Here is a 24,371-nt window from a genome sequence, read left to right as displayed (position 1 = left end):
TGATAGCTTGGCTTCAATTTAACATTTTATGATATTTTTCTGCAGACTCAAACTTGCATTCTATTTAAAAACCCTAACCGACTTAACCAAATAATCGTAACATTTCATGCACAAAAGATGAAAGCCAAATGACTTTCACACAGCAAAAATATGAAAAGTGATGTTTTGTTATTGTATTTATATTTTAAGTACAATATAGCGCAACGGTTCATGTATATTTAATAATGTAATGAACCGTTTTCAGACACAACAGTCATTCAGCATTTTGGAAGCAAGGTTTGGTAGATCCTGCAGTTTTATCCCAAAGTCACTGGGCTTCACAATCACTGGGAAATGGCAGTGAGTTGGACTCTTGAATCCATCGGTGCAAAGGTTTGAGTCTTACTTCCTAGTATGCTAGGATTTATGTGGATAATTCAGTTTCCTCCCATGTGCCAAACACTAATTACTAGAATTGGCCAAACATCCCAAAGCAACACTCTGCAGAAACACAATCTTGAGACTACCCTGAGGATTTTCTGTATAAATAAAGAGAATTAACTCAGAGCATGTAAGCTGTCAAGAATCATACATGCACAGATAGTGAAGGATACTGAGACAAGAAGATACTGAGACAGTGTAATGGTTAGCACACACGACTTGCAATCCAGAGGTCACCAGTTCGATTCGATGTCCCATTTACAAAATGACCAAGGTTATTAAATCCCACCTCTGTCGACCCACCAGTATACATGAGTACACCGCACTCAGTCAAAAATTCAGGTTATGTGTGGCTGGTACTCCCACCTCATGCAAGACGTTGGGCCAGCTTGGAAGAATAGGCCAAATACCCTCTTGAGAAAGGCTCTCTAGAGATCCCTCTAATAGAAGCCCATCTTTGAGAAGTGGCACGAGCAAGCAATTTACCTTTTCATTCAACTGAAATTCATGATGATGGTAACGATTGCGATCATGTTAATAACAGTGGTGGTAACGATGCTGCTGCTGCTGCTGCGTTGCTGGTGTTGTAGGTTTTGTAAGACGCTTGCCATGCCATGTAATGCACACACAGAGGAGGAGCTGGAGGTACACACGCAGGCCCGGGAGACGGCCGCTAATCGCCAGCTGCCGGGACTGCCTCTGGGCGAGTGGCGGTCATACCTGGCGGCCAGCGGGTGGCCCCTGCTGCTGCTCATCGTCCTGTCTCAGCTTTGCAAGCACGTCTCCATGGCCGCACCAGACTTCTGGCTCGCCATGTGGACCAGCCGCGCCCTCAATGTCACAGCTCAGAACCACAACTGCACCAGTGACCTGCTACCCGAGGTGCCGACGCAGCGACTGTAGAGCCGAGGTCCCATGTAGAGTTAGAGGTCCCATGTAGAGTTAGAGGTCTCATGTAGAGTTAGAGGTCTCATGTAGAGTTAGAGGTCTCATGTAGAGTTAGAGGTCCCATGTAGAGTTAGAGGTCTCATGTAGAGTTAGAGGTCTCATGTAGAGTTAGAGGTCTCATGTAGAGTTAGAGGTCTCATGTAGAGTTAGAGGTCTCATGTAGAGTTAGAGGTCTCATGTAGAGTTAGAGGTCTCATGTAGAGTTAGACGTCTCATGTAGAGTTAGAGGTCTCTTGTAGAGTTAGAGGTCTCATGTAGAGTTAGAGGTCTCATGTAGAGTTAGAGGTCTCATGTAGAGTTAGAGTTCTCATGTAGAGTTAGAGGTCTCATGTAGAGTTAGAGGTCTCATGTAGAGTTAGAGGTCTCTTGTAGAGTTAGAGGTCTCTTGTAAAGTTAGAGGTCTCATGTAGAGTTAGAGGTCTCTTGTAGAGTTAGAGGTCTCATGTAGAGTTAGAGGTCTCATGTAGAGTTAGAGGTCTCATGTAGAGTTAGAGGTCTCATGTAGAGTTAGAGGTCTCTTGTAGAGTTAGAGGTCTCTTGTAGAGTTAGAGGTCTCATGTAGAGTTAGAGGTCTCATGTAGAGTTAGAGGTCTCTTGTAGAGTCAGAGGTCTCGTAGAGTTAGAGGTCTAATGTAGAGTTAGAGGTCTCTTGTAGAGTTAAAGGTCTCATGTAGAGTTAGAGGTCTCATGTAGAGTTAGAGGTCTCATGTAGAGTTAGAGGTCTCTTGTAGTGTTAGAAGTCTCATGTAGAGTTAGAGGTCTCATGTAGAGTTAGAGGTCTCATGTAGAGTTAGAGGTCTCATGTAGAGTTAGAGGTCTCATGTAGAGTTAGAGGTCTCATGTAGAGTTAGAGGTCTCATGTAGAGTTAGATGTCTCTTGTAGAGTTAGAGCTCTCTTGTAGAGTTAGAGGTCTCATGTAGAGTTAGAGGTCTCATGTAGAGTTAGAGGTCTGATGTAGAGTTAGAGGTCTCATGTAGAGTTAGATGTCTCTTGTAGAGTTAGAGGTCTCTTGTAGAGTTAGAGGTCTCATGTAGAGTTAGAGGTCTCATGTAGAGTTAGAGGTCTCATGTAGAGTTAGAGGTCTCATGTAGAGTTAGAGGTCTCATGTAGAGTTAGAGGTCTCATGTAGAGTTAGAGGTCTCTTGTAGAGTTAGAGGTCTCATGTAGAGTTAGAGGTCTCTTGTAGAGTTAGAGGTCTCATGTAGAGTTAGAGGTCTGATGTAGAGTTAGAGGTCTGATGTAGAGTTAGAGGTCTCATGTAGAGTTATATGTCTCTTGTAGAGTTAGAGGTCTCTTGTAGAGTTAGAGGTCTCTTGTAGAGTTAGAGGTCTCATGTAGAGTTAGAGGTCTCATGTAGAGTTAGAGGTCTCATGTAGAGTTAGAGGTCTCTTGTAGAGTTAGAGGTCTCCTGTAGAGTTAGAGGTCTCATGTAGAGTTAGAGGTCTCTTGTAGAGTTAGAGGTCTCATGCCGAGCTGAGGTCATGGGTAGAGCTGAGGTCATGGGTAGAAATTCCTGCAGGAATCATATGCTGAATCTCATGATTCCTCAAGCGGCGATTCCTTCAAGAAAGTGATTCCTATCGGTGATTAGATAAATGGGGGGGAAGGGAGGGAGAAGGATGGTCATAGAGCTGTCTATGCAAACTGGGTGTTCCGTATTTAAATTGCTTTGTCATTGACTCCATCTCTCAATATATTCATTATTCCAAGAAAAATAAGAAAATTACTTAAATGATCCACTTGGTTTACTTAAACTTTTTTGACAGGTTTTTTTTTAAAAAGGCAATTATTACTATGTTTATGGAGAAAAAAAAAGTTCAAACAGAGGTATAAGTGGGACACTGTGCCACCATATCCCATGACCTTGCTGTGAAATTATAGATTTTTTCCCTGCACCTCGGCCATGAATTTTACAAAAAAATGACCGTGACAAAATCATAGCCTTCCCCATCGGTAATCGGTGTGACACCCCCCCACCCCTCAAACCACGACAAACTGACTTTCAAACAGGGAAACAACAGCGTGGTGAAGTATGGTGAAACGACTGCTGTATCCCATCACTGTATTTGACAAAGCTGAAGTAAATGTAGCTTTTAATATTGCTGAAATTGAACTGACCGTATCAATTAATAAGTGGTTCATGCCCAAGAAACATTTGTGGTGAGACAAAAGTAAACCCCATCATATTCTTACGTGCCTTATTGGCCTTAATATACAGGGCGATCAATTTATACAAACCCCACTAAAATTATGAGGGGATAGATGGGAAAACAACATTTGATATCAAAGCCTCTTAATGTCTCACATCAATCTCAATACATATTCTTGGTTCTTTCGGTAAAGTCACGTAGAAGGGAAATATTAAATAATAAAAATAAAACATAATAAAATACAATTCTCACGACGTTTCGGCCACAACACAAGCAGCCGTCCTCAGTTGAAGAACAGAGCTGTCGGAAAGACAGCTCTGTTCTTCTACGTGACTTTACGTGACTTTACCGAAAGAACCAAGAATATGAATCCCTGCAGTCACGAAAGCTTTAAATCGAAATCTCAATACAATTATTAAATATTCTTGGTTCTTTCGGTAACGTCACGTTGAAGTGAAACGTGACTTTACCGAAAGAACCAAGAATATGAGTCACTGCAGTCACTAAAGCTTTAAATCAAAATTTAATTATTTAATATTTAACACTGTTTTTTTTGTAAGAGATCGAGCCATCGCTGTCACAATATTTAATCACTTTCTGGGAAAAAAAGTAAGAGGATAATTAGAATTCAGCATGGTATTTATGAATAGATCATGTTACTTAATATCCTGAAGACTGACACTCCGCTTGTGCAAATGATTCATGTCTGTTTGTCCTTGTCTCTGTGTTGCCCATATCCCTGTGTGTGTGAGCAGCACTGATTGGTGTTTGTCATTGTCTCTGTGTGTCGCCTGTATGCCTGTGCCTTCAATCACTGTTGGTAAGCGTTTGTCTCTTTGTGAGTCTCCCGCTGCTCTGTGGCTTCGAGCACCCTTGATGGTGTTTGTGTGTCGCCCATAGTCCTGTGTCTTTGAACATCATTGATTGGTGTTTGTCTCTGTGTGTTGCCCATAGTCCTGTGTCTTTGAGCACCCCTGATTGGTGTTTGTCTCTGTGTGTTGCGTATGGGCCTGTGTCTTTGAACATCATTGATTGGTGTTTGTCTCTGTGTGTTGCGTATGGGCCTGTCTTTGAACATCATTGATTGGTGTTTGTCTCTGTGTATTGCCCATAGTCCTGTGTCTTTGAACATCATTGATTGGTGTTTGTCTCTGTTGCCCATAGTCCTGTGTCTTTGAACATCATTGATTTGTGTTTGTCTCTGTGTGTTGCGTATGGGCCTGTGTCTTTGAACATCATTGATTGGTGTTTGTCTCTGTGTGTTGCGTATGGGCCTGTCTTTGAACATCATTGATTGGTGTTTGTCTCTGTGTATTGCCCATAGTCCTGTGTCTTTGAACATCATTGATTGGTGTTTGTCTCTGTTGCCCATAGTCCTGTGTCTTTGAACATCATTGATTGGTGTTTGTCTCTGTTTGTTGCGTATGGGCCTGTGTCTTTGAACATCATTGATTGGTGTTTGTCTCTGTTTGTTGCGTATGGGCCTGTGTCTTTGAGCACCCCTGATTGGTGTTTGTCTCTGTGTGTTGCCCATAGTCCTGTGTCTTTGAACATCATTGATTGGTGTTTGTCTCTGTGTGTTGCGTATGGGCCTGTGTCTTTGAACATCATTGATTGGTGTTTGTCTCTGTGTGTTGCGTATGGGCCTGTGTCTTTGAGCACCCCTGATTGGTGTGTGTCTCTGTGTGTTGCCCATAGTCCTGTGTCTTCGAGCACCGCTGGTATGCATCCATCTTCGCCGTACTCTGCTGCCTGGCCGTGGTCATGTGTCTCATCTCGTCCCTCGCCGTCGAGTGGGTGGGACTCAAAGCGGCACGGGGCCTGCACAAGCGGCTGCTGGGGCGCATCGTGCGTGCTCCTTTGAGGTGCAGGCACCTTTCTCTTACACGTCATCGTCATTACCGTCATCAGCAGCATTGCCTTCATAATTGACATTTTCATCATCAGCAGCATCTTCCTTATTATCGTCATCACTAGTAGGAGCATCTTCATTACTATTTTCATCAGCAGCAGCTTTGTGTTCATTATTTCCAACAGCAGCAACTTCATCTTCACTTTTTGGTCATTGTCATCAGCAGATGCTGCATTGTCTTATATTTTGTCCTGATCATCATTATCAGCAGCGTTGTCTTCATCATTGGTGTTACCATCATGATTGTTACTTGTACTACGTCAGACAAAAAGTGCCAGTGTTGTTGATCATGAAGATTATTGTTGTATTGGCAGATTGATTTACCAATGCACACAGTGGTAATTTTAACTGACGTTGATTGATATGCCTTGTGATAACGCGTGTATATGCATTGCAGGTTCTTTGACACTACACCCCTGGGAAGCATTCTAAATAGATTCTCTGCTGACTTACACATGATTGATCAGGTAAGTGAGAAGTGTGAGAATTAGTGAAATGGAATGTGTGTGTATATATGCATATTCCTCAAAGTTTACCGAGCCCGACACAAGAGCCGTGATAATGCCATCACCACCTGTATGTGTGCATGTAAAATTTATTTCGCGCCATACATAGCCAATCATGCTAATCGGATGTGCCAGGGGAAGGACAAGAAACTGAACACAACAACAAGCAGTTCTTTTTTAACTGAGTTTTCAATTGAGATTTAAAACTGCATAAAATTGTAATGACCAAAATTACGAAGCACTCACCCCAAGCCAACGTGCAGCCAAACTGCATTTCAAAAGTAGGCCAAAGCCTCCTATTGGCGGAAAGAGGCCTCCGCGATTATTGGTCGGGAGGCAGGGGTTTGAAAAGGTTGGAGGAAAGATTGAAATGGGGAAAGAGCGGGAAAACAGAGCGGAAATCGGAGGCGACGGTTGGGAACCGTTAGAGGAGAAGGACGGGGATTGGCTGCGGTAAAAACAGTGACGGGGAGAGTCCGAGGAAGGGGGCTCGAGAAGGATTAAAGGGGAGAGCACGAGGAGAGGCGACGCTCGAGGGAAGGGACGAGCTTTGAGACCAAAAATGAAGCCCGGGCCTCGTGTTGTCGCTGTGTCGATAATTCAGAGGCTCCCAGTATACAGTCCTCGGTGTCATTACTAAGTTACTATTATATCTTGGCGAACAGCGGCTGCTGTTGTTGTTGCTAAATGCACAGTCACATTGGTTTTGTGCTCAAATGAGCACATGGCCATACTTGTCACCTGTCTGCAGCTGTTTTTCTATTCTTGCGCATGGTAGCAACATGTCCGGGAGATAAATGCTAATGTCGAGGTGTATTACAAATAAAATAAAAAAAAAAATTTTGCAATTCACTGCTGGACGAAAGTCTTCCCACGCTGTGCAAGTCAAGTCAAAGGGGCTTGCTTGACCATACTTGGCCACACTCGTGAGTGCCAGGTGCCACTGATCTTTGCCATGGCCAGAAATCAAGCTCAGGAAGTCAGATTTAGAGTGCAAATGTACTAACCACTGCACTACCACACCCCCCCCCCCCCTCCACCACACAAACAGCACTTTTCCCAGTTTTAAAAAAATCAGTGGTGTTGTAGATCACTTGTCTCTGTAACCTTCACAGCTCATCCTGTCCAGCACCGAGAGCCTCGTGCGCTCATCTCTCTTCTCCACTTGTCTCTGTAACCTTCACAGCTCATCCCGTCCAGCACCGAGAGCCTCGTGCGCTCATCTCTCTTCTCTCTGTCGGCCGTGAGCGTCATCGCCTACGTGACACCCATTTTCCTGGTGGCGCTTGTGCCTCTGGCGCTCGTCCACTACTTCATACAGAAGCACTTCCGCATCGCGTCCAAGTGAGCCTCACCAGCGGTTGCGATGCCAAATAGCTGGCGCATACGGCTGTCCCTATCCCCCGTCGAGCTGCTCACGTCTGCAGGTGACTCTACCTCCTCCGCCAACGTCAAGGGCAGTGCCCCGTGGAAGAAAGTTACAGAAGATGCAGATACAACGTAGAGTGTAACTGGTCGTGGCCAAACGTTCGTCTTGCCCCACAGAGTGTCCGTTGATCAGAGTTGAACAGACATGTAATTCTGCATCGACTTCAAGACAATTCCGCACGCACCTAATTGCCAGTGAAATGTTCATGATGAACACATTTGCCAATGTGGTTCATGCATTGTGATTGATCGAATTAGGCACTTTTCTTGCTGTGTATATTTCCACAACATAGTCAAGTAGACAATTGTCAAATGCTGGCGGCACTGCTTGTTCCAACGGTATAGTAAAGTTATCTGGTATGGTTGGAAGTCAAGGTAGTGAGCCCAATGGAAGGCTTAAGGAGTAACCGGGTAAATATCTGAAATGCTGCCAGCGAATGGTCGACTCGAGCAGTGGTGTACCACCTATGTGTTCCACTTTTTGAAATTGATGACCACATTTGCATTTTGGGCCATTCTTGATTGTCCACTGGTGTATGAGATGGCCAAAAGCAATGTAAGACCATCTTGAAGCTTGACACGAGTGCATGTGGCGTGCGATGGGTGGACGATAATGTATGATCCTGTGGCTGTGAACAGAGACCTGCAAGAACTGGATGAAAACACCAAACTGCCTCTCCTCCTGCACATCATGGAGACGGTGGATGGCATTGCAACCATTCGAGCCTTCCGGTGAGTTCTGCTCGCAAGCTGGGCTGGCTGGTGCACATTCAGGGGCTTCTCATCCTAATGTTGTCTCACCTCTCGCTGAATACAGTATTCCGTCGTTATTCAGGAACTTGCTCTCCGCGATTTTGGATATCTGCTAATCGCATCTGGAACTCTACATGACTTCATCGAGAGAGAGAAAGAGAAATAAAGTAATCAGATAAAGTGATGAGAGAGAATGGGTTAAACCAATTTGTTTGTGTTATTATACAAATTTTAATGTATTTAATAGCTCGTTTATGTTTGTTTTTAAGGTCATTGGCTAATATGCTCAGGTCTGCGAGGAACTCAGTCTTCTCCACCGGATCAAAGCAATGCGCCGTGGAAAAAAAACAATGCTAAAATAGAAAATTACATTGTAAATGATATCGGCCAAACATTCCAGTGCTAAAATATACCTGATCAAATATACCTGATCAAATATACTTCATCAAATATACCTCATAAAATATACCTCGTAAAATATACCTCATAAAATATACCTCATAAAATATACCTCATAAAACATACCTCATAAAATATACCTCATAAAACATACCTCATAAAATATACCTCATAAAACATACCTCATAAAACATACCTCATAAAATATACCTCATAAAATATACCTCATAAAATATACCTCATAAAACATACCTCATAAAATATACCTCATAAAATATACCTCATAAAACATACCTCATAAAATATACCTCATAAAACATACCTCATAAAATATACCTCATAAAACATACCTCATAAAATATACCTCATAAAACATACCTCATAAAATATACCTCATAAAATATACCTCATAAAACATACCTCATAAAATATACCTCATAAAATATACCTCATAAAACATACCTCATAAAATATACCTCATAAAACATACCTCATAAAATATACCTCATAAAACATACCTCATAAAATATACCTCATAAAACATACCTCATAAAATATACCTCATAAAATATACCTCATAAAACATACCTCATAAAACATACCTCATAAAATATACCTCATAAAATATACCTCATAAAATATACCTCGTAAAATATACCTCATAAAATATACCTCATAAAATATACCTCATAAAACATACCTCATAAAATATACCTCATAAAACATACCTCATAAAACATACCTCATAAAATATACCTCATAAAATTTACCTCATAAAACATACCTCATAAAATTTACCTCATAAAATATACCTCATAAAACATACCTCATAAAATATACCTCATAAAATTTACCTCATAAAACATACCTCATAAAATTTACCTCATAAAATATACCTCATAAAACATACCTCATAAAACATACCTCATAAAACATACCTTATAAAACATACCTCATAAAATATACCTCATAAAACATACCTCATAAAATATACCTCATAAAATATACCTCATAAAACATACCTCATAAAATATACCTCATAAAATTTACCTCATAAAACATACCTCATAAAATTTACCTCATAAAATATACCTCATAAAACATACCTCATAAAATATACCTCATAAAATATACCTCATAAAATATACCTCATAAAATTTACCTCATAAAACATACCTCATAAAATATACCTCATAAAATATACCTCATAAAATATACCTCATAAAATATACCTCATAAAATTTACCTCATAAAACATACCTCATAAAATATACCTCATAAAATATACCTCATAAAATATACCTCATAAAATTTACCTGCAAATGACTCATTATGGATTACACATGACCACATTGTCCCCCAAATGCCAAAAAACTTAGCAGGACCCTCCTCAAAAAGAGACCTGAGGCTCAGGCTTTCCAGGGTAAGCAAACGTAATATCAATATAAACGGGCACTTCTCACGAACAACATTTTTCAGAGGTCCCTTGTAGAGCTATTTATGAATTTGATCAAAGCTATCAATTTGAGCAGCATGCCCTCAATTCCAATCAACCCATCAATCTGTAGGGCTGAGTCAATTCGGGTGATGATCTCCTTTGCAGTGAATACTTGAGAGGATATAATATCGATGTAAAATGATAATTTTCATGTCAGAAAAGAAAATAAGGAGCAATGATCAAATGTAAAACTAAATATTATCATTGATCAAGAGATAATTATGTACTATAATCATAATATTCAATATCTAATACAAAACACCCTTTTCACAAACTCATTATGATGCTGATCGTTTCCTGTGTAATTATCACAGTGTCTGTCCTCTGATGTAGTGTTTACAATTCAAATGAATAATCTATTTGTGAGTACATTTGTTTCAAATCCTTTCCAGACACTTGTTTTCGTGGAAATTAAATGCTGTAATATTAGTCTCATCTCATTGTATACTTATCTTCGTGCATAAATTGATCACAAACTCTGTGGAGCTTATGCAAATGTAATCAGATTGGAACACCAGCTGCTACTACGGTGTTATTATTGCACAACAGAGTTTGTCATTGGCATAACATTTGGCCACTGTGGGTTGGCATCACGGACTCATTAGTATAACTATAAAATGGGCAGATTGTCCTTTGGTGACCGATATCTAGAACTAAATGTCCCATGAAAAATGTCCAATTATTGTTTATACTGGGTAGTTACATCCAACATATGATGATGACAGTAATAATAATTGTCATTGATTTTACATTAACAGTGATTATTCTTTTTTATGATATTCTTCATTTATCTGAGCTGCTGTTGCATAATAAGTCCCTTCTGAGACTGTTCTTGTCAGGCACGAAAGCCAGTTCCGGCAGAGGATCTTCGAACTCATCGATGCCAACAACGTCCCATTCCTGTTCCTCTCAGCTGCTAACCGGTGGCTTGAAGTGCGCATGGTATGCCTTCCGCGTTCGCTTGTTTTATAAACTCGCACTCACAATGGGTTCCATTAAGAAGTAGCAGAATTAACTCAATTTACTCAAATCAAAGTTGCCCTCTTTTTTTCCAACAAGTTGAGCAACTGACCATTTTCCATACCTTAATTGTTTCTCTTTAATTGCTTCTGCTGGCAAAGGGTACTGTGACTACAAATGCATAGTTATTTTACAGTATGGTTCTGAAAATAACTTAGTGGATGGAATCCATCAGGTCTAGTTTAGCAAATTGTATCAATTTCTTGTTTTGTTTAACATTTTCATATTTTCTCCAACTTCATCCCAATTGTCGGTTGGTATCATCTTGGCCCACAGAGGCAGACACTCAAGAGATACATCTGAAAGTGTTTCAAGTGGCCTCTGCTAAAATGTTTGTTCGTTACATGACAGTAAAACCAATATTCTAACTCTCAAAGTTGGAATTTTACCAAATTAAGTGCAAAACCATTAGATTAAATGCTTTTTTATGCCGTCATTGGTGATTGGCTAAGACCATCAACTCACTGAATTTGAATTCCAGCTTAATCGCAGGCAGTAGCTGAATTCAAACTCAGAATCTCATGAGATCCAGCCCAGCTGTCTGCTCTCTATCGATAAAATTGTAAACATTTTTTTATTGAGTTTAACATGTAGGCTTTCGTGACCAATATTATTCATAATAAAGGTTTTTGGGTTAGATCGCGTTTATTTATAAATGTGTCGTAACCCTCCACCACCCGACACGGCCAATCAGCAAAAAAAAGTGTCACGTTGACAAATAATTCACTACTTTAGCCAGAATTCTGGCGAATTGCCCGATGATGCTGGATGTATTTACCAGCGAAACGTCGTACTCAAACTGTAAATGTGGATTCACTCTTCAACACACCGGTGGGCTAAAGTAGTGAATTATTTGTCTTTTGTCAACGTGACACTTTTTTTGCTGATTGGCCGTGTCGGGTGGTGGAGGGTTACGACACATTTATAAATAAATGCGATCTAACCCAAAAACCTTTATTATGAATTTTTTATTGAGTAACTTAAAGTATTCCAAAATATAATTAAATTAAAATTAACTCACTGTAACCTAAATATATTTACTTGGTAATATATGATGGTCGTATAATTTATGTTTTCATCCTTATTTGAATAAATAGCATGAATGCAGATTTAAAAAAAGTAAAATTGTAACTCAGTAACATGCTCAGACTTGTTTAACTGCTGACAAAGGCAAAATTTAAATTAGTATTCAATCCACAACGGCAAGTCAATGTAATAACTCGTCATCTTTATCATTTTTATTTAGAGGTTAAGAAAAGTTGATAAAACAATGTAAAAAAAATACTCACATTAATGGTCATGCCTTTAGATTGTTTTATATTTCGCACATGACGAGTAAGTAACAGCGATTTGAACAACATTGACAGCTGTCGACAGTTCTTGTTAGGCTTTCTCACTGCACTGAACTATTTTGTACCATATTTATCATTCCATGACAATGAATTGTACACAATATAGTATGAGTAACAGGTTTACACGTTTATAGTAAAGCAATGGACTATCCTGCTTGGCAGTGTATGAGCACCGCTCTGGCTAAAAGTGGCCTTTGATGTTGTTCAAAGTCACTTTGGCGCTATACACATTTAATCAAAAAGCACTTTTAGAACATGTTGACATTTTGCCCAACGCTCCTAGCTTGGTGTTTGGCATACGATTCGCTTTGACGAGTGCAATTATCGATTTTGGTGCTTTCGTGACTGCAGGAATTAATCTTTGTTTTTTTCGGTAAAGTCACGTAGAAATAAGAAAAATTAAAAATACATAATATACGACGTTTCGATTGCAACACAAGCAATCATCATCAGGTAGAGGAAACACATAACCGCAGATATATATACAGACCTTAAGTAGAGGGAATTAACACAGATATACCAGGGGACACAGAGAGACGGAGCATCACACTAAATCAAACAGGGTTTAGCAAAATTTGCAAACTATGTAAAGCAACACAGACGGTCGGTTAAAATACAATTAACGCATGGTCTGGTTGAATACGCTATTTCAAAGATTGTTAAATTGTAAGTTGAGTGTGAAATTTAAGATAGTGATAGAATACATACCGTAGAGAGACCTATGGGGGGAGACACGCACACAGTTAAGAGGTAAAGCAGCTCTGTACCGAGGCCTTAAATAGCCAGAGATGGAGGGACTGGGTTTCAGAGACAATGGGACACAAATTAGCATGATATAAGTTGTCAGGCACACAGAGAGGGCGCCGCAGCACACACTTAGAGACACCCAGGCACACAACTATAGGCAGAGACAGCACAGCGACATAAACCCAATTCCAGACACAAAGGCAGGCACACCAGCAGAGAACACAAAGACACAGATTTCATACCTCCCTGAAGAGGTGGTTCAAACTCGATTTTGGTGCTTTCGTGACTGCAGGAATTAATCTTTGTTTTTTTCTGTGTTAATTCCCTCTACTTAAGGTCTGTATATATATCTGCCGTTATGTGTTTCCTCTACCTGATGATGATTGCTTGTGTTGCAATCGAAACGTCGTATATTATGTAATTTTATTTTTTCTTATTTCTACATGACTTTACCAAAAAAAACAAAGATTGAGTGCAATTATTGTAATGCTTAATTGGATGGAGCCAAGATAAGGTTTTCTTCAAGTGGTGCTCCGGAATAAGCAGTAATGCACTGCAGGGTGATTATACATTCATAAATAGCCAATTAGACAATCAACAAATTTCTTAATCATATTTGTCGTTTAAGTATAATTAGGAAGGCACATCAACAACTGAGTTCAGTATTTGATGGGCTTTGCCCATACCTTTCAGCATCTGCCTGTACACGCAATTACAGTGAATGCTGTGCTTACCAGTAACCACCTTACCATCGCAATCATACCATACCCTACCCTACCATACCGTCATCTCCTAAAATGGCAAGTCTCACCCTGTGTCAGCCATAGCATTGGCCACACACATCACATCGAGAGAGAGTCTCAGACGTTCACCAGCATCTCTACGAACGCTCCTCTCGCCAGCTGTTGAAGATCACTCGAGATTTTTGGTTTAAAAAAATAGGCAACATTTCAACCGTGTGGCTTATGTTGCCGTATAATTATTATACACTGCTTTAATGAGATTGGGGCTTGCCCATGTGTGAGATTTACTGGTTGGCATGACAACCCTAAATTTCACTTGCTTGGTGTGGCAATCGCTGCCCATAAAGTATACGACGTCTGTGAGTTAATTTGTCGACTGCCCTAAAAAAATAACATTTATAGCAGGGTTAATAGGTTTGTGCAGGGGCAATGCGATGATTTCACCAATCCATGAATAAACAGATACGCGAGGACCATGGCATTGATTTTTAATGAAGGAGGCAGCAGGCAGGCACGCCGTACTTAAAGCTGAACTTTGACTTTAATTAAATGTGATGTATCCACGGTGCAGTATCGTCAATGAGCATTTGTTCGAGTGTGTGCCATTGCTCCATAGCCTTTCTGGAGTGGCTGCTGTTGCATGAACAATGTTTTTGAAGTGTGCTTCTAAAATTGTAGCCTGTGGAAAAAGCATGCGACATTTTGGACGTCCTTTGAGAAGGAGAAATTTCTGAGGTATGGTCCCAGGTTTATTCATGAAGCCACATATTTATCAAGGATATTCAGACGGAACTAATTCAGGGGTTACTCCTGTATTTTGAAAAGTAACTGTATCCGTGGGATTTAATTTGCAACTTTATATAACGATTTCAAATGGATGTTGTGGATTTTTATGGGAAAAAGATAACCCTAAAACCTTTTAAGATTCATTTTTAAAAATAACTAATGTTGCATTTTCATACATTTTAGCAAGCACAGTTTGACTTTCATACATTTCAATGCGGCATTAAAATACGTCCTATTATTCGATAGTTATGCTGCATATCATTTATGACTAAACCCAAGTAACCTTTCCCTAAATGCCTATTGACCCTGTGCAGAGCATTAACATGTCTGCATTATAAATACAATTTAAGTAGTTTTTCCCAAAAAAATGGCACTTTTTTTCTATGTTCAGTGCAGCTTCCCCATGCATTTTAAGAAGGTCGCCATCTCCACACGTTCTCTCGACATTTAAAGTTCAAAAGCATGACGTAATCAGACTCACGGTGGGATGGTAGGCTGCCCAGCTGTTGCTTCCTCAAATTGTGCTTCATTAAAGTTTTCCGTTGCAGTATAATCCAGGGCAAGAGCCAACGCCACCCGCGTGCCACATCACTTGGCACCAACTCGATGGGCCTTGTGCTCCCCTGAGCTCGCACACCTCCGGTGCAAAATATGTAAATAATGAACCCCTCGTTTTATTTTCGTTTTACACATCCCTCCTGGTTCAGCAATGTGTACCGACGACCTGGTTAAGGGGTTATAACAACAACAAATTGCAGCGATCTGCCGCACGAGGAGCAATTCTGATGCTTTGCGGTGCTCGCCGATTATCAGGCGCTTGCTGCTGCACCTCTGAGAGTATGTTGCCCACGATGAGCCGTGAGGCAGGGTGACCCCGTACGTTTGTGCCATGCTGTCTTTCACAGGACTACATCGGGGCATCCATCGTGCTCGCCACGGCCATGGCGTCCATAACGAGGTCCTTTTACTCAGGGCTCGACTCCGGCCTGGTGGGCCTGGGGCTCACCTACGCCCTGCTGGTCAGAAACGACCTCCTGTGGACGTTTATATTGTCCACCATGATGAATCGCGGTCTATCCCCCTGCTAGATGAAGGTCTCCCCAAGCCCTCGACATCTTACGCAATCCTGCAATATGATATAATCCACCTAACGCCTACACATGAGCCGATTTTATCGCTCCATCTCAGAGGACATCCTCTTGGACACGTTCCATTTTATTCAAGTCGGTTTCATGTTATGGGACTTTTGTTTTGTTTGAACCGAGATAGCAAAAGAGTGGGATTAACAAGAGTGGACAGACTCTCGAGATGATTTATCCAACAGTGATCATTTGTTTGGTGTTTATTAATATTCACTGGCAATGTGATATTGAATAACAATATTTAAACGTCAATATTTGTCACTTATCAAAAGATGCATTCTCAATGCAACGTGATTCATGTTGTGATGCACTGCCCATAATCTACAACAACCTATTTTTCTCCGTGACTTGTCATTTTGGTCTATTGGAGACCAACATTATGCGGTAATGAAGTGTTGAATATAACCATGGGCCTGGGGCCTCCTGCTATTTCTTAATTACGATCACACACTGTGTTTGATTCAATTTCCAAGCAGAGTAATTAGGTTGGACTGTTATTTTATGTGTATGACATTTTGACATTGTGGAACCCACTGGGACATTGTGCCAGATTATGCTAATGGGATTCCATCCCGTGTGTCCATCGATACAGGAATAATGTCAGAAAACGTTACGTGGTTGTATTACCATAGTTGATGCAGGTACATTGATAAATGGCATTAAAAAGGCCACCCTCATTCACATTCATGGGAGATTGCTATTGAATGCGTTGGCAAAGGAGAGTACGCATTTCGTGAGTTGCAATTAAATCCTTAGAGTGTGGCTGTTTTCTTCGTGCCTAGAGCATGAATTTGCAATGGATAAACTGGACTCCCATCTGTGAACACCAAAATAATGAATCCGCAAGGGGTTTCTAAAAGCTCGGTGGACAAATCACTCGCCCACACGCGTACAATCACACGCTCACTTCCACCTGGCACACAAGATTTGTCATTTCACCTTCATCATTTTCAAATATGAAAGGTAAGTGAATGTTTGTGGAGATGCCAGCATAACTGTTAAACGTATTTACTATGAGAAGTTACCTGTTACCATAGATGGAGTTTGACTACTATATTTGGGGGGGGGGGTTCGCTCTGTCCCCTACATTAGGAATCGCGAGTGCAATTAATTAAAAAAAAATCTTAATTGTAAACTACTGAAAATCAGTTTGGGCATGGCGTTGCCCCCCCCTGCAAACTGCACCCATGTCGGTACCCTACACATTTCTTTCTCAAACTCTTCCCAAACCATCTGACGAGTAATCCCATGGATTTGGAAATATTGCACTTTCTTAGATTTAATATTCAATGTTTTGTATTCACAAAGGGTTTGTTTTAGCCCCAGTTGGGCAAAAGGCTCATTGTGTGTTATGAAGCGTGGTCTGTGGTTTTGGTCCTCAAGAACAATATGATTTGCGATGTTACCTTCCTTAAATTCCTGACAATGTCACCTTTTAAAATTGTCAGGCCCCCTGTTATTTCATAATCACATCGCACATCACATTACTATATGGCTCATAGCATTATGTTGTAACAGGAATGTATCACTCACTTATTAATTAAATCTGTACTTTCTGGTACTTGCAGAATTTTACATTCGCGGCCGGATACATTTGAAAACATGCATCTTTGGAACAATTTTGAAATTACTGGCCTACTTTCATCCACACTGCTGATATGTCCAAGGATAATACTGACCCTTTCTTTTAACCAGGTGTCCATCTACCTGAACTGGGTGGTAAGGAACCTGGCTGACATCGAGGTGCAGCTGCAAGCCATAAAGAGAGTCAACAACCTAATGAAAGTGGAGATCGAGGACGATGAGCGAAGCCCAGGTAACTCGCAAGTTTCAGTTTTAATTTTGTTTAACCTATATGGCTTGTATTTTATATACGTTTTAGGCGCCGGGAATTCAGGTACATGTTGTTTTACATATAGGGCTTTTGAAACATTTTTTTATTGAGGTGAAGTGTGGGGCCGTCCATAAATGACGTCACGCGATTTTGGACGATTTTTGACCCCCCCCTCGTCACACGGCGTCACAAAAAGTCAGACCCTCCCTCAAATATGACGTCACAAAGCTCTGCCCCCCCCCCCAAACCATATTTCCATTTTGAAAATAAAACATGCTTCAAATCGCTTTAAACTATTGTCATTGTAGTGCGTAATTAATGTGGCGCTGCACTCCGATGTTGTAGGAGTGTTCTTATAACAATTATATATTTATACTGGTAGGAACCTCTGGTTACACCAGCCCACAGGGGATTATTGTGTCCGTCCGTCGTGCATCCAAAAATGGGAGGGGTGGGGCTGGGTGGAGAGGGGAGGGTGGGGAGGGGCTGGGTGGTGAGGGGCGGGGGCTGAGTGGGGAGGTAGGGGAGGGGCTGGGTGGGGAGGGAGGGTGGGGCTGGGTGGGGGGTGGGAGGGGTGGGGCTGGGTGGGGAGGGGCTGGTCACCCCGTGGTGCCCTTATAAAATTCAACGTTTAACCTACTCACGCCGGCTTGTGCCCGCCCTCATAGTCGGGCATATTTGCGGAATACACCACGTGGTGCCGCCGTTGACTCTGGCTATTGACCGAGCAACCCAACGTCCCTACCAGCTCCTTCTGCAGGAATGTGTTTTAAAGTTGCGCATTTTGATGTGACGTCACATTTCTCAAACCCCCCCCCCCTCATCACACATCGTCACAAAAATCTAACCCCCCCCCTAGGTGCGTGACGTCATTTATGGAGGGCCCCTGTGTGCGATAAGCTAATCAGTCATTCATTAACTTGTATTCATGTCGCTGAACCCAGTGACCTCGGTTCCATTTCTGGCCAACTCCAACATCTCGCACTGACTAGTGTGGTGAAGTATAACTAGTGTGGTGAAGTATGACTAGTGTGGTGAAGTATAACTAGTGTGGTGAAGTATGGTTAAGCAACACCGGGGACTGACACATCATGGGGAGGCCTTCATCCAACGGTGGATTGACAAGGAACTCAACATTGAAATTGAATGATCTTTTACCAAATTAGATGTCCGCAAGTAACAATCACACTGCTATCGTTTCAAGAAAGAGTTATTCACCGTTTGCACAAGCGAAACGGATAATTGCAGTTTGACATTTGATTCGTTTGTCTGGCTTTTCATTAGTTTAATGTACATTTGTCATATCTATTTAAGTTTCGTGTTCGGGGTTTATTTTGTAACAAAACGTTGTGCATTTCAATTTTTTTGTGTATGTTGTTACATTCACTCGTTCTTTTCACTGCTCCATGGCCCTCTAATAAACTATAAATGTCAATGCATAAATAGTGCATTCCAGGAATAATACGCCCGATAAATAAAATGAGTATATATTATTTAATATCCAAGATTTTGTGCCCTTTGCATAGACACTTTCGACACACACTGAACATCCGGTAAAGCAATTCGTCACAGCGAGAAATAACATTTGCTGACTCTTGCTCTTTCTCATTTAAGGGGAAAATAGTTTGATTACAATTTCCGATATAACACCAAAACAGGTGTGCCCCAAAAGCGTATTATCACCTTGCCTCCAGGGAAACTCAAAGCTAAACCCGTAAGGGTAAAGAGAATCAGAGCTCAAATGAGTTGAACATATAAAGAGCATACTCGATTTAAAGCTTTCGTGACTGCAATGATTCATCTTCTTTGGTTCTTTCGGTAAAGTCACGTAGAATGAGAATAAAATAATAAATTGATAAAATAAAATAACACAATAATATTCTCACTTTTTTTTACGTTTCGGCCACAACACAAGCGGCCTTCATCAGGTGAAGGGAGCGAGACTGTCTGGTAGGACAGCGCTGGAGTGAGAGAGCCACGTTCAGATCACGGCTTTTAAGCTGTGTGAGAGGAACAAAGAGCCTTGACGAAGGAATTAGCATAAAATTGTGTTATTTTATTTTATCAATTTATTATTTTATTCTCATTCTACGTGACTTTACCGAAAGAACCAAAGAAGAAAAAAGAGCATACTCTTTGGTTCTAGGCGGCCTTCACCTGATGAAGGCCACTTGTGTTGTGGCCGAAACGTCGTGATTTTTGTTGTTTTATTTTTTTACCTACGTGACTTTACCGAATAGAACCAAAGAGTATGGATCCTTGCAGTCACGAAAGCTTTAAATCTAGAATTTAAAGAGCACACAAATGTCAACGGCATACCTTCACAGGTGGCATCCGTATGGAAAGTAAGAGTCGTCGAGGCTCCGAGGCTTGACTAAAAAAATACAAGGCAACAAGAAGACACCACTGTGTCGGCGTTGGTGGGTGTGCCGTGTCACGCCGCTATGTCCTGGACTTGCACTGAATTGTTCGGTATCCGGGGGGGAAATAAACGTTCACATGTTCTTATATAACACCGCTACACAACCCCTATGCACGCGTTATATACTCTATACGAAAGCCTCCTTTGGGAACTAGATTGCTCACATCCCGAAGGAGCTCTCAGCGCGTGGGGCGAAATGTCAGAACATTGTGCCGAGCAGCACAGGGTATGAGCCGAGAACACATCGGAGAGCTAAAGAAGAAGGGGACACCTTAGTAGGGAGTGACGTGTCTGGCACCCACATTTTTACTGTATGCTGCCTCAAATATTGAAGCAAATATTCAATACAAGCTAATGGAACCTATTGCCACACAGGGTATCGGTTTGGAGAATGAATTATGGGCAGAAATAGGAAATTGCATGTGGGGTCTTATACAACAGCCAATTTGGCTGTTGATATCACACCAATGCCGATACATTCACAACTTTGTCATGTTAAATGAGGAACAAGAGCACCGACTAATCAGTGCGAACAACATCACGGCCAATACCTAACATGATCAATGAATCAATTAGACTATTCCAGAGATTTATGATACACTAAAAGCTCCAATCAATAAAGGCCTCCTCCAATCAGCAAAGAAATGTATTTTACTGTGACAGTCCACTAAAATAAATGCCCACTTCATCACACAGGGCAAATGAGAGGTGACATTGGTTCCCACTTAACTTCACTCTCGAGCGATGACAAGCATGCACAACATTTAAAATGAGAAAAGTTAGGGACAAGTCGATGTCACTACACCTTGCAGTGTGCAAAAAAGAAAAATAAATTTATTTTTAAATTGGCAATTTTTTTAATGCCTGAGGCCAATATATTGCTTACCGCTCCTTAACTGGCTCATAACCTGTATCATCATTATCTCACGCTGAGATTTGCACATCACAAATTGCCCTGAAGTGCTCTGATATAAACGGTAGTTTTACTGGATGTGGCTGATCACTACACGCATCGTGGTTATTGACCACCTTCGTGTGCCTGGGTTCAAGCAGCAGAGGTGCACCCGTGAAAAATGAACATTGATTTGTGACATTGGAAGAGTGCTTACATGCGGAGAGTTCATGCTCTCAGCCCAGGCGCCAGTGAGGATTGAAACTTTTTCCAAAAAGTGTATGTTCCTCAGTCATAAGCAGCCCTGAGCACAATTTGTGTGACATTTTAAAAATATTTTTTTCATTTTTGGAGTGCACTCCCATGGATCAGAGGGTTACGTGTCTCGAATCACCTGGTGTTTTCATGACCAGTAGTTCTATTTGTATTAAAGATCAAACTCTGGCTTCGAGCAGACAACACAGTCCCCAAACATGCGAGCATAATTGTATAACGCCTCTTAATGTCAACTGTGTTTATTTTGGCCAGAAACTCCACGAAGGACAATGTTAGGGTAATGATACTGTACTTTTGTTGATATTATTTATTGGACATTTTAAATATATGATCAAGTGCACAGCCAAGAATGAAGTGTAACATATTTCCCATAGCGTTATGACCTTGGCGATGTAAATTTGATAGGTCCTTTTAATAAAGTAGTCTACCTACATAATATTAAATGCAGTTCACTTGTCCCGTTTGTTGTATAGATATATGACTTGGTAATGGTCGTGTACTTTTTTAAACTCGATTTGTGCTTGAGTTTAGACCTCTGACATGGACTTTTACAAAAGGCATTGGTGCATGTGCTATTCATTTGCTGGAAAATGGGATGCAAATCTACATTTCTGAATGCGTTCCTGACCTTTTCTTGAATTGTAAAATTACATTAATAAAAACATGTAACACATTCCAATGCAGCGGGAGAATAACAACACTCGAACGTTCAAATGGAATATTGAACGGGTTTAAATTATGTCGTTGTTGCGTTTGGAAATTAAATACAACATCCCTGTTTCATTATTTAAGAAAGACCTCGAGCAACGGTGCTTGTCTTTTTGCGTCCAAAGTCAGCGGGAGATTGTGTGCCAGCTTTTACCCAGCACTCTGTGCTCGATCTTACTTGGCAGAGCAGAGAGTTTGCCACTTGAAACCCAGCGAGTTTTGAGCCTAAATTAGACTTCCGCCCGCCACCCCCACTCAACAAGCCAATGTCCTTGCACAGGATTTAATTCGTAATACAGGGCACACGCACATCACATTGGGATGCCGCCGTGCTGTCATGGTGAGCACACCAGACTTTCAGTCCAGAGGTCATAACATTCCATCTTCCGGGGGTGGCAGTTGAAGTTGTGGGAAAATGAAATCGCCCACCGCCTCTGTCCATCCAGCAGTATTAATAGGTTCACTGGTTAGTCAAATGACAGCTGGCACGTGGAAGGGTAAAGTGTGGGTATGCCCATCTCTTCCAAGACATCTGGCCGCTGTGGAAAATAGGCCAAATGAATGCAAAATGTTGGCAATAATTCATTATTTTACCGTGATTCGCAACCACAGTCATACAATCTTGCATGGTGCATCAAAATCAGTTCTCGTGATGTCGAAGTAGTCGACAGAAGAATGTTACGAGCAGCTGAACACGAAGATTCACAGTCTGTTGCTGTATAGTACCCAACCTGATGACAATTAGCTCCGTGTTCCAAAGGCATATTTTTCCCGTGCCCTCGCCTTGGTCGGATGGTTCCTCGATTCAACGGACCCAAATCAACGGTGATTTTTGACATTTTTTTAGAAAGTCTGAATAAACCTTCGAATCGTGTCAAACTTGGCAACGGGGTCAATTAAAGACTGATAAAACATATTTGGTGATTCAAATTTAGATTTTTAGACTGTTCTATGAAAACCGGTGTATTATGCTGCACCGGTGTACCGCCAATACATTCAAATGCCCTCTTTGAAGAGCTCTCAGAGATTTCGTTCCTATTACATACCTTCATGTCCCCCCGCAAATGACCCCACCTGAGTGGGGAAGTGAGCCCAAACTTTTCCCCTTTTGTTGGGCACCAGTCGCACCGAGATCGGGCTGCTGCTGTTCGCGGAGTTTCTGTTCCCACTCCCCCTCCAAGCTGTGATCGGCGTTTTGTGCCAGGCTCGCGTTGAGATGCAATAAAAAAAATCTATTTTCAACAATTTAAAGCTCCCTTAGAGATCCCTATCGTGGAGGTCTTTCCGCCAGCAATGGTATGAGCAAGTAATTTCAGGGCTGCACTTTTACCTTTTACGGGTCACGTGACTACATTTAGTGTGATTTAAGGATTATATTTTGGCCATGCTACTGAGCATGACAACTGTTTGTGGGTCCTACTGTAGTGGCATGTGACACTATATAAAGATACCCTCATTTATCTTAGAGGGCATGCATTTGGCAGTGTTATAGAAACCGAGTTTACAGTCCTGAACAGGAACGTGGAAGCGGTAAATAATGATGGAATACATTATCCCCGTTGTCACTCTCACTGCTAATTTAAGTGTGCACGTGTACATCTACAGCCTCTTTATTAACTGCTGGAATAGTGCCTTCGTATGCCATGCGTACCATTGGGGATACATGACCATACCTCCCCCACACCGGTCAGTGCGATTCGATAAAGGTGGGGTTCATGGATGCAGGAGCATAGAAGTACAGTAGAACAATGAATGTTGCTGCTGCACTGTCCTCTGCTGGCCCACCACTTTCCGCCCTCATCCTCAGCAGCCTTTACTAACCTGCTGTGCGTGGTGGTCACCCATCTAAGCCATATCCAAGCTCAACCCTACCGAGCTTCCGAGATTTGACGCGATCAGAGACATTGAGGGCGATTTGGTCAAAGGTGTACAATAGTAACACTGCCGAAATATCAACCGTTGTTTCAAGAAAAAAAAACGTTTTACTCGTTCCAAAATAACTTGTTCTTTTTTCCTTAGCAATGTGAGTTCAGCAGTGCAGATTCAGCTGCCATGGACCCAGCAGCACTGTGGCTCAGTAAAGCACAGGCGCTGCCTTCACGTTCTCATCACTGGGAGTGCCCATGGCCTTCGAGTGTAATTCTGCTCTATGCTGTATTCTACTGCTGCTGTGTACGTTATGTATGGCCAAATCACCCAGAGTTCACCCGATCGCATAAAATACAGGAACGTAAGCAGGGATTATGATTTAAAGCTTTCGCGACTGCAGGGATTCATATTCTTGGTTCTTTTGGTAAAGTCACGTAAAAGGGAAACAATAAAATAATAAAAATATAAAACAATAAAATTCTCACGACGTTTCGACTGCAACACAAGCACTCATCATCAGGTGTAAAAACCACAACAAGAAAATTTGAAAAAAGTGGCGGTTATT

General features: G+C 41.4%; 1 protein-coding gene across 1 annotated transcript in view; it reads left to right on the top strand.

The window, feature by feature from the left end:
• LOC116940098 (ATP-binding cassette sub-family C member 8-like) overlaps nt 1-24,371 on the top strand; it is a 90,811-nt gene that overhangs the window by 44,647 nt on the left and 21,793 nt on the right. The window contains exons 24-31 of the mRNA XM_076065329.1: nt 1,052-1,302; nt 5,218-5,384; nt 5,829-5,898; nt 7,124-7,281; nt 8,005-8,097; nt 10,855-10,957; nt 15,569-15,682; nt 17,501-17,621. Coding sequence (XP_075921444.1) covers nt 1,052-1,302; nt 5,218-5,384; nt 5,829-5,898; nt 7,124-7,281; nt 8,005-8,097; nt 10,855-10,957; nt 15,569-15,682; nt 17,501-17,621 — 1,077 coding nt within the window. The remainder of the gene's footprint in view (nt 1-1,051; nt 1,303-5,217; nt 5,385-5,828; nt 5,899-7,123; nt 7,282-8,004; nt 8,098-10,854; nt 10,958-15,568; nt 15,683-17,500; nt 17,622-24,371) is intronic.

This window comes from Petromyzon marinus, chromosome 7 (genome assembly GCF_048934315.1).
Source record: "Petromyzon marinus isolate PM22_M1 ecotype Great Lakes invasive population chromosome 7, UKy_Petmar_22M1.pri1.0, whole genome shotgun sequence".
Lineage (NCBI taxonomy): Eukaryota > Metazoa > Chordata > Hyperoartia > Petromyzontiformes > Petromyzontidae > Petromyzon > Petromyzon marinus.
The sequence above is the reverse complement of the archived record's forward strand: the minus strand, read 5'-3'. Positions and strand labels throughout refer to the sequence as shown.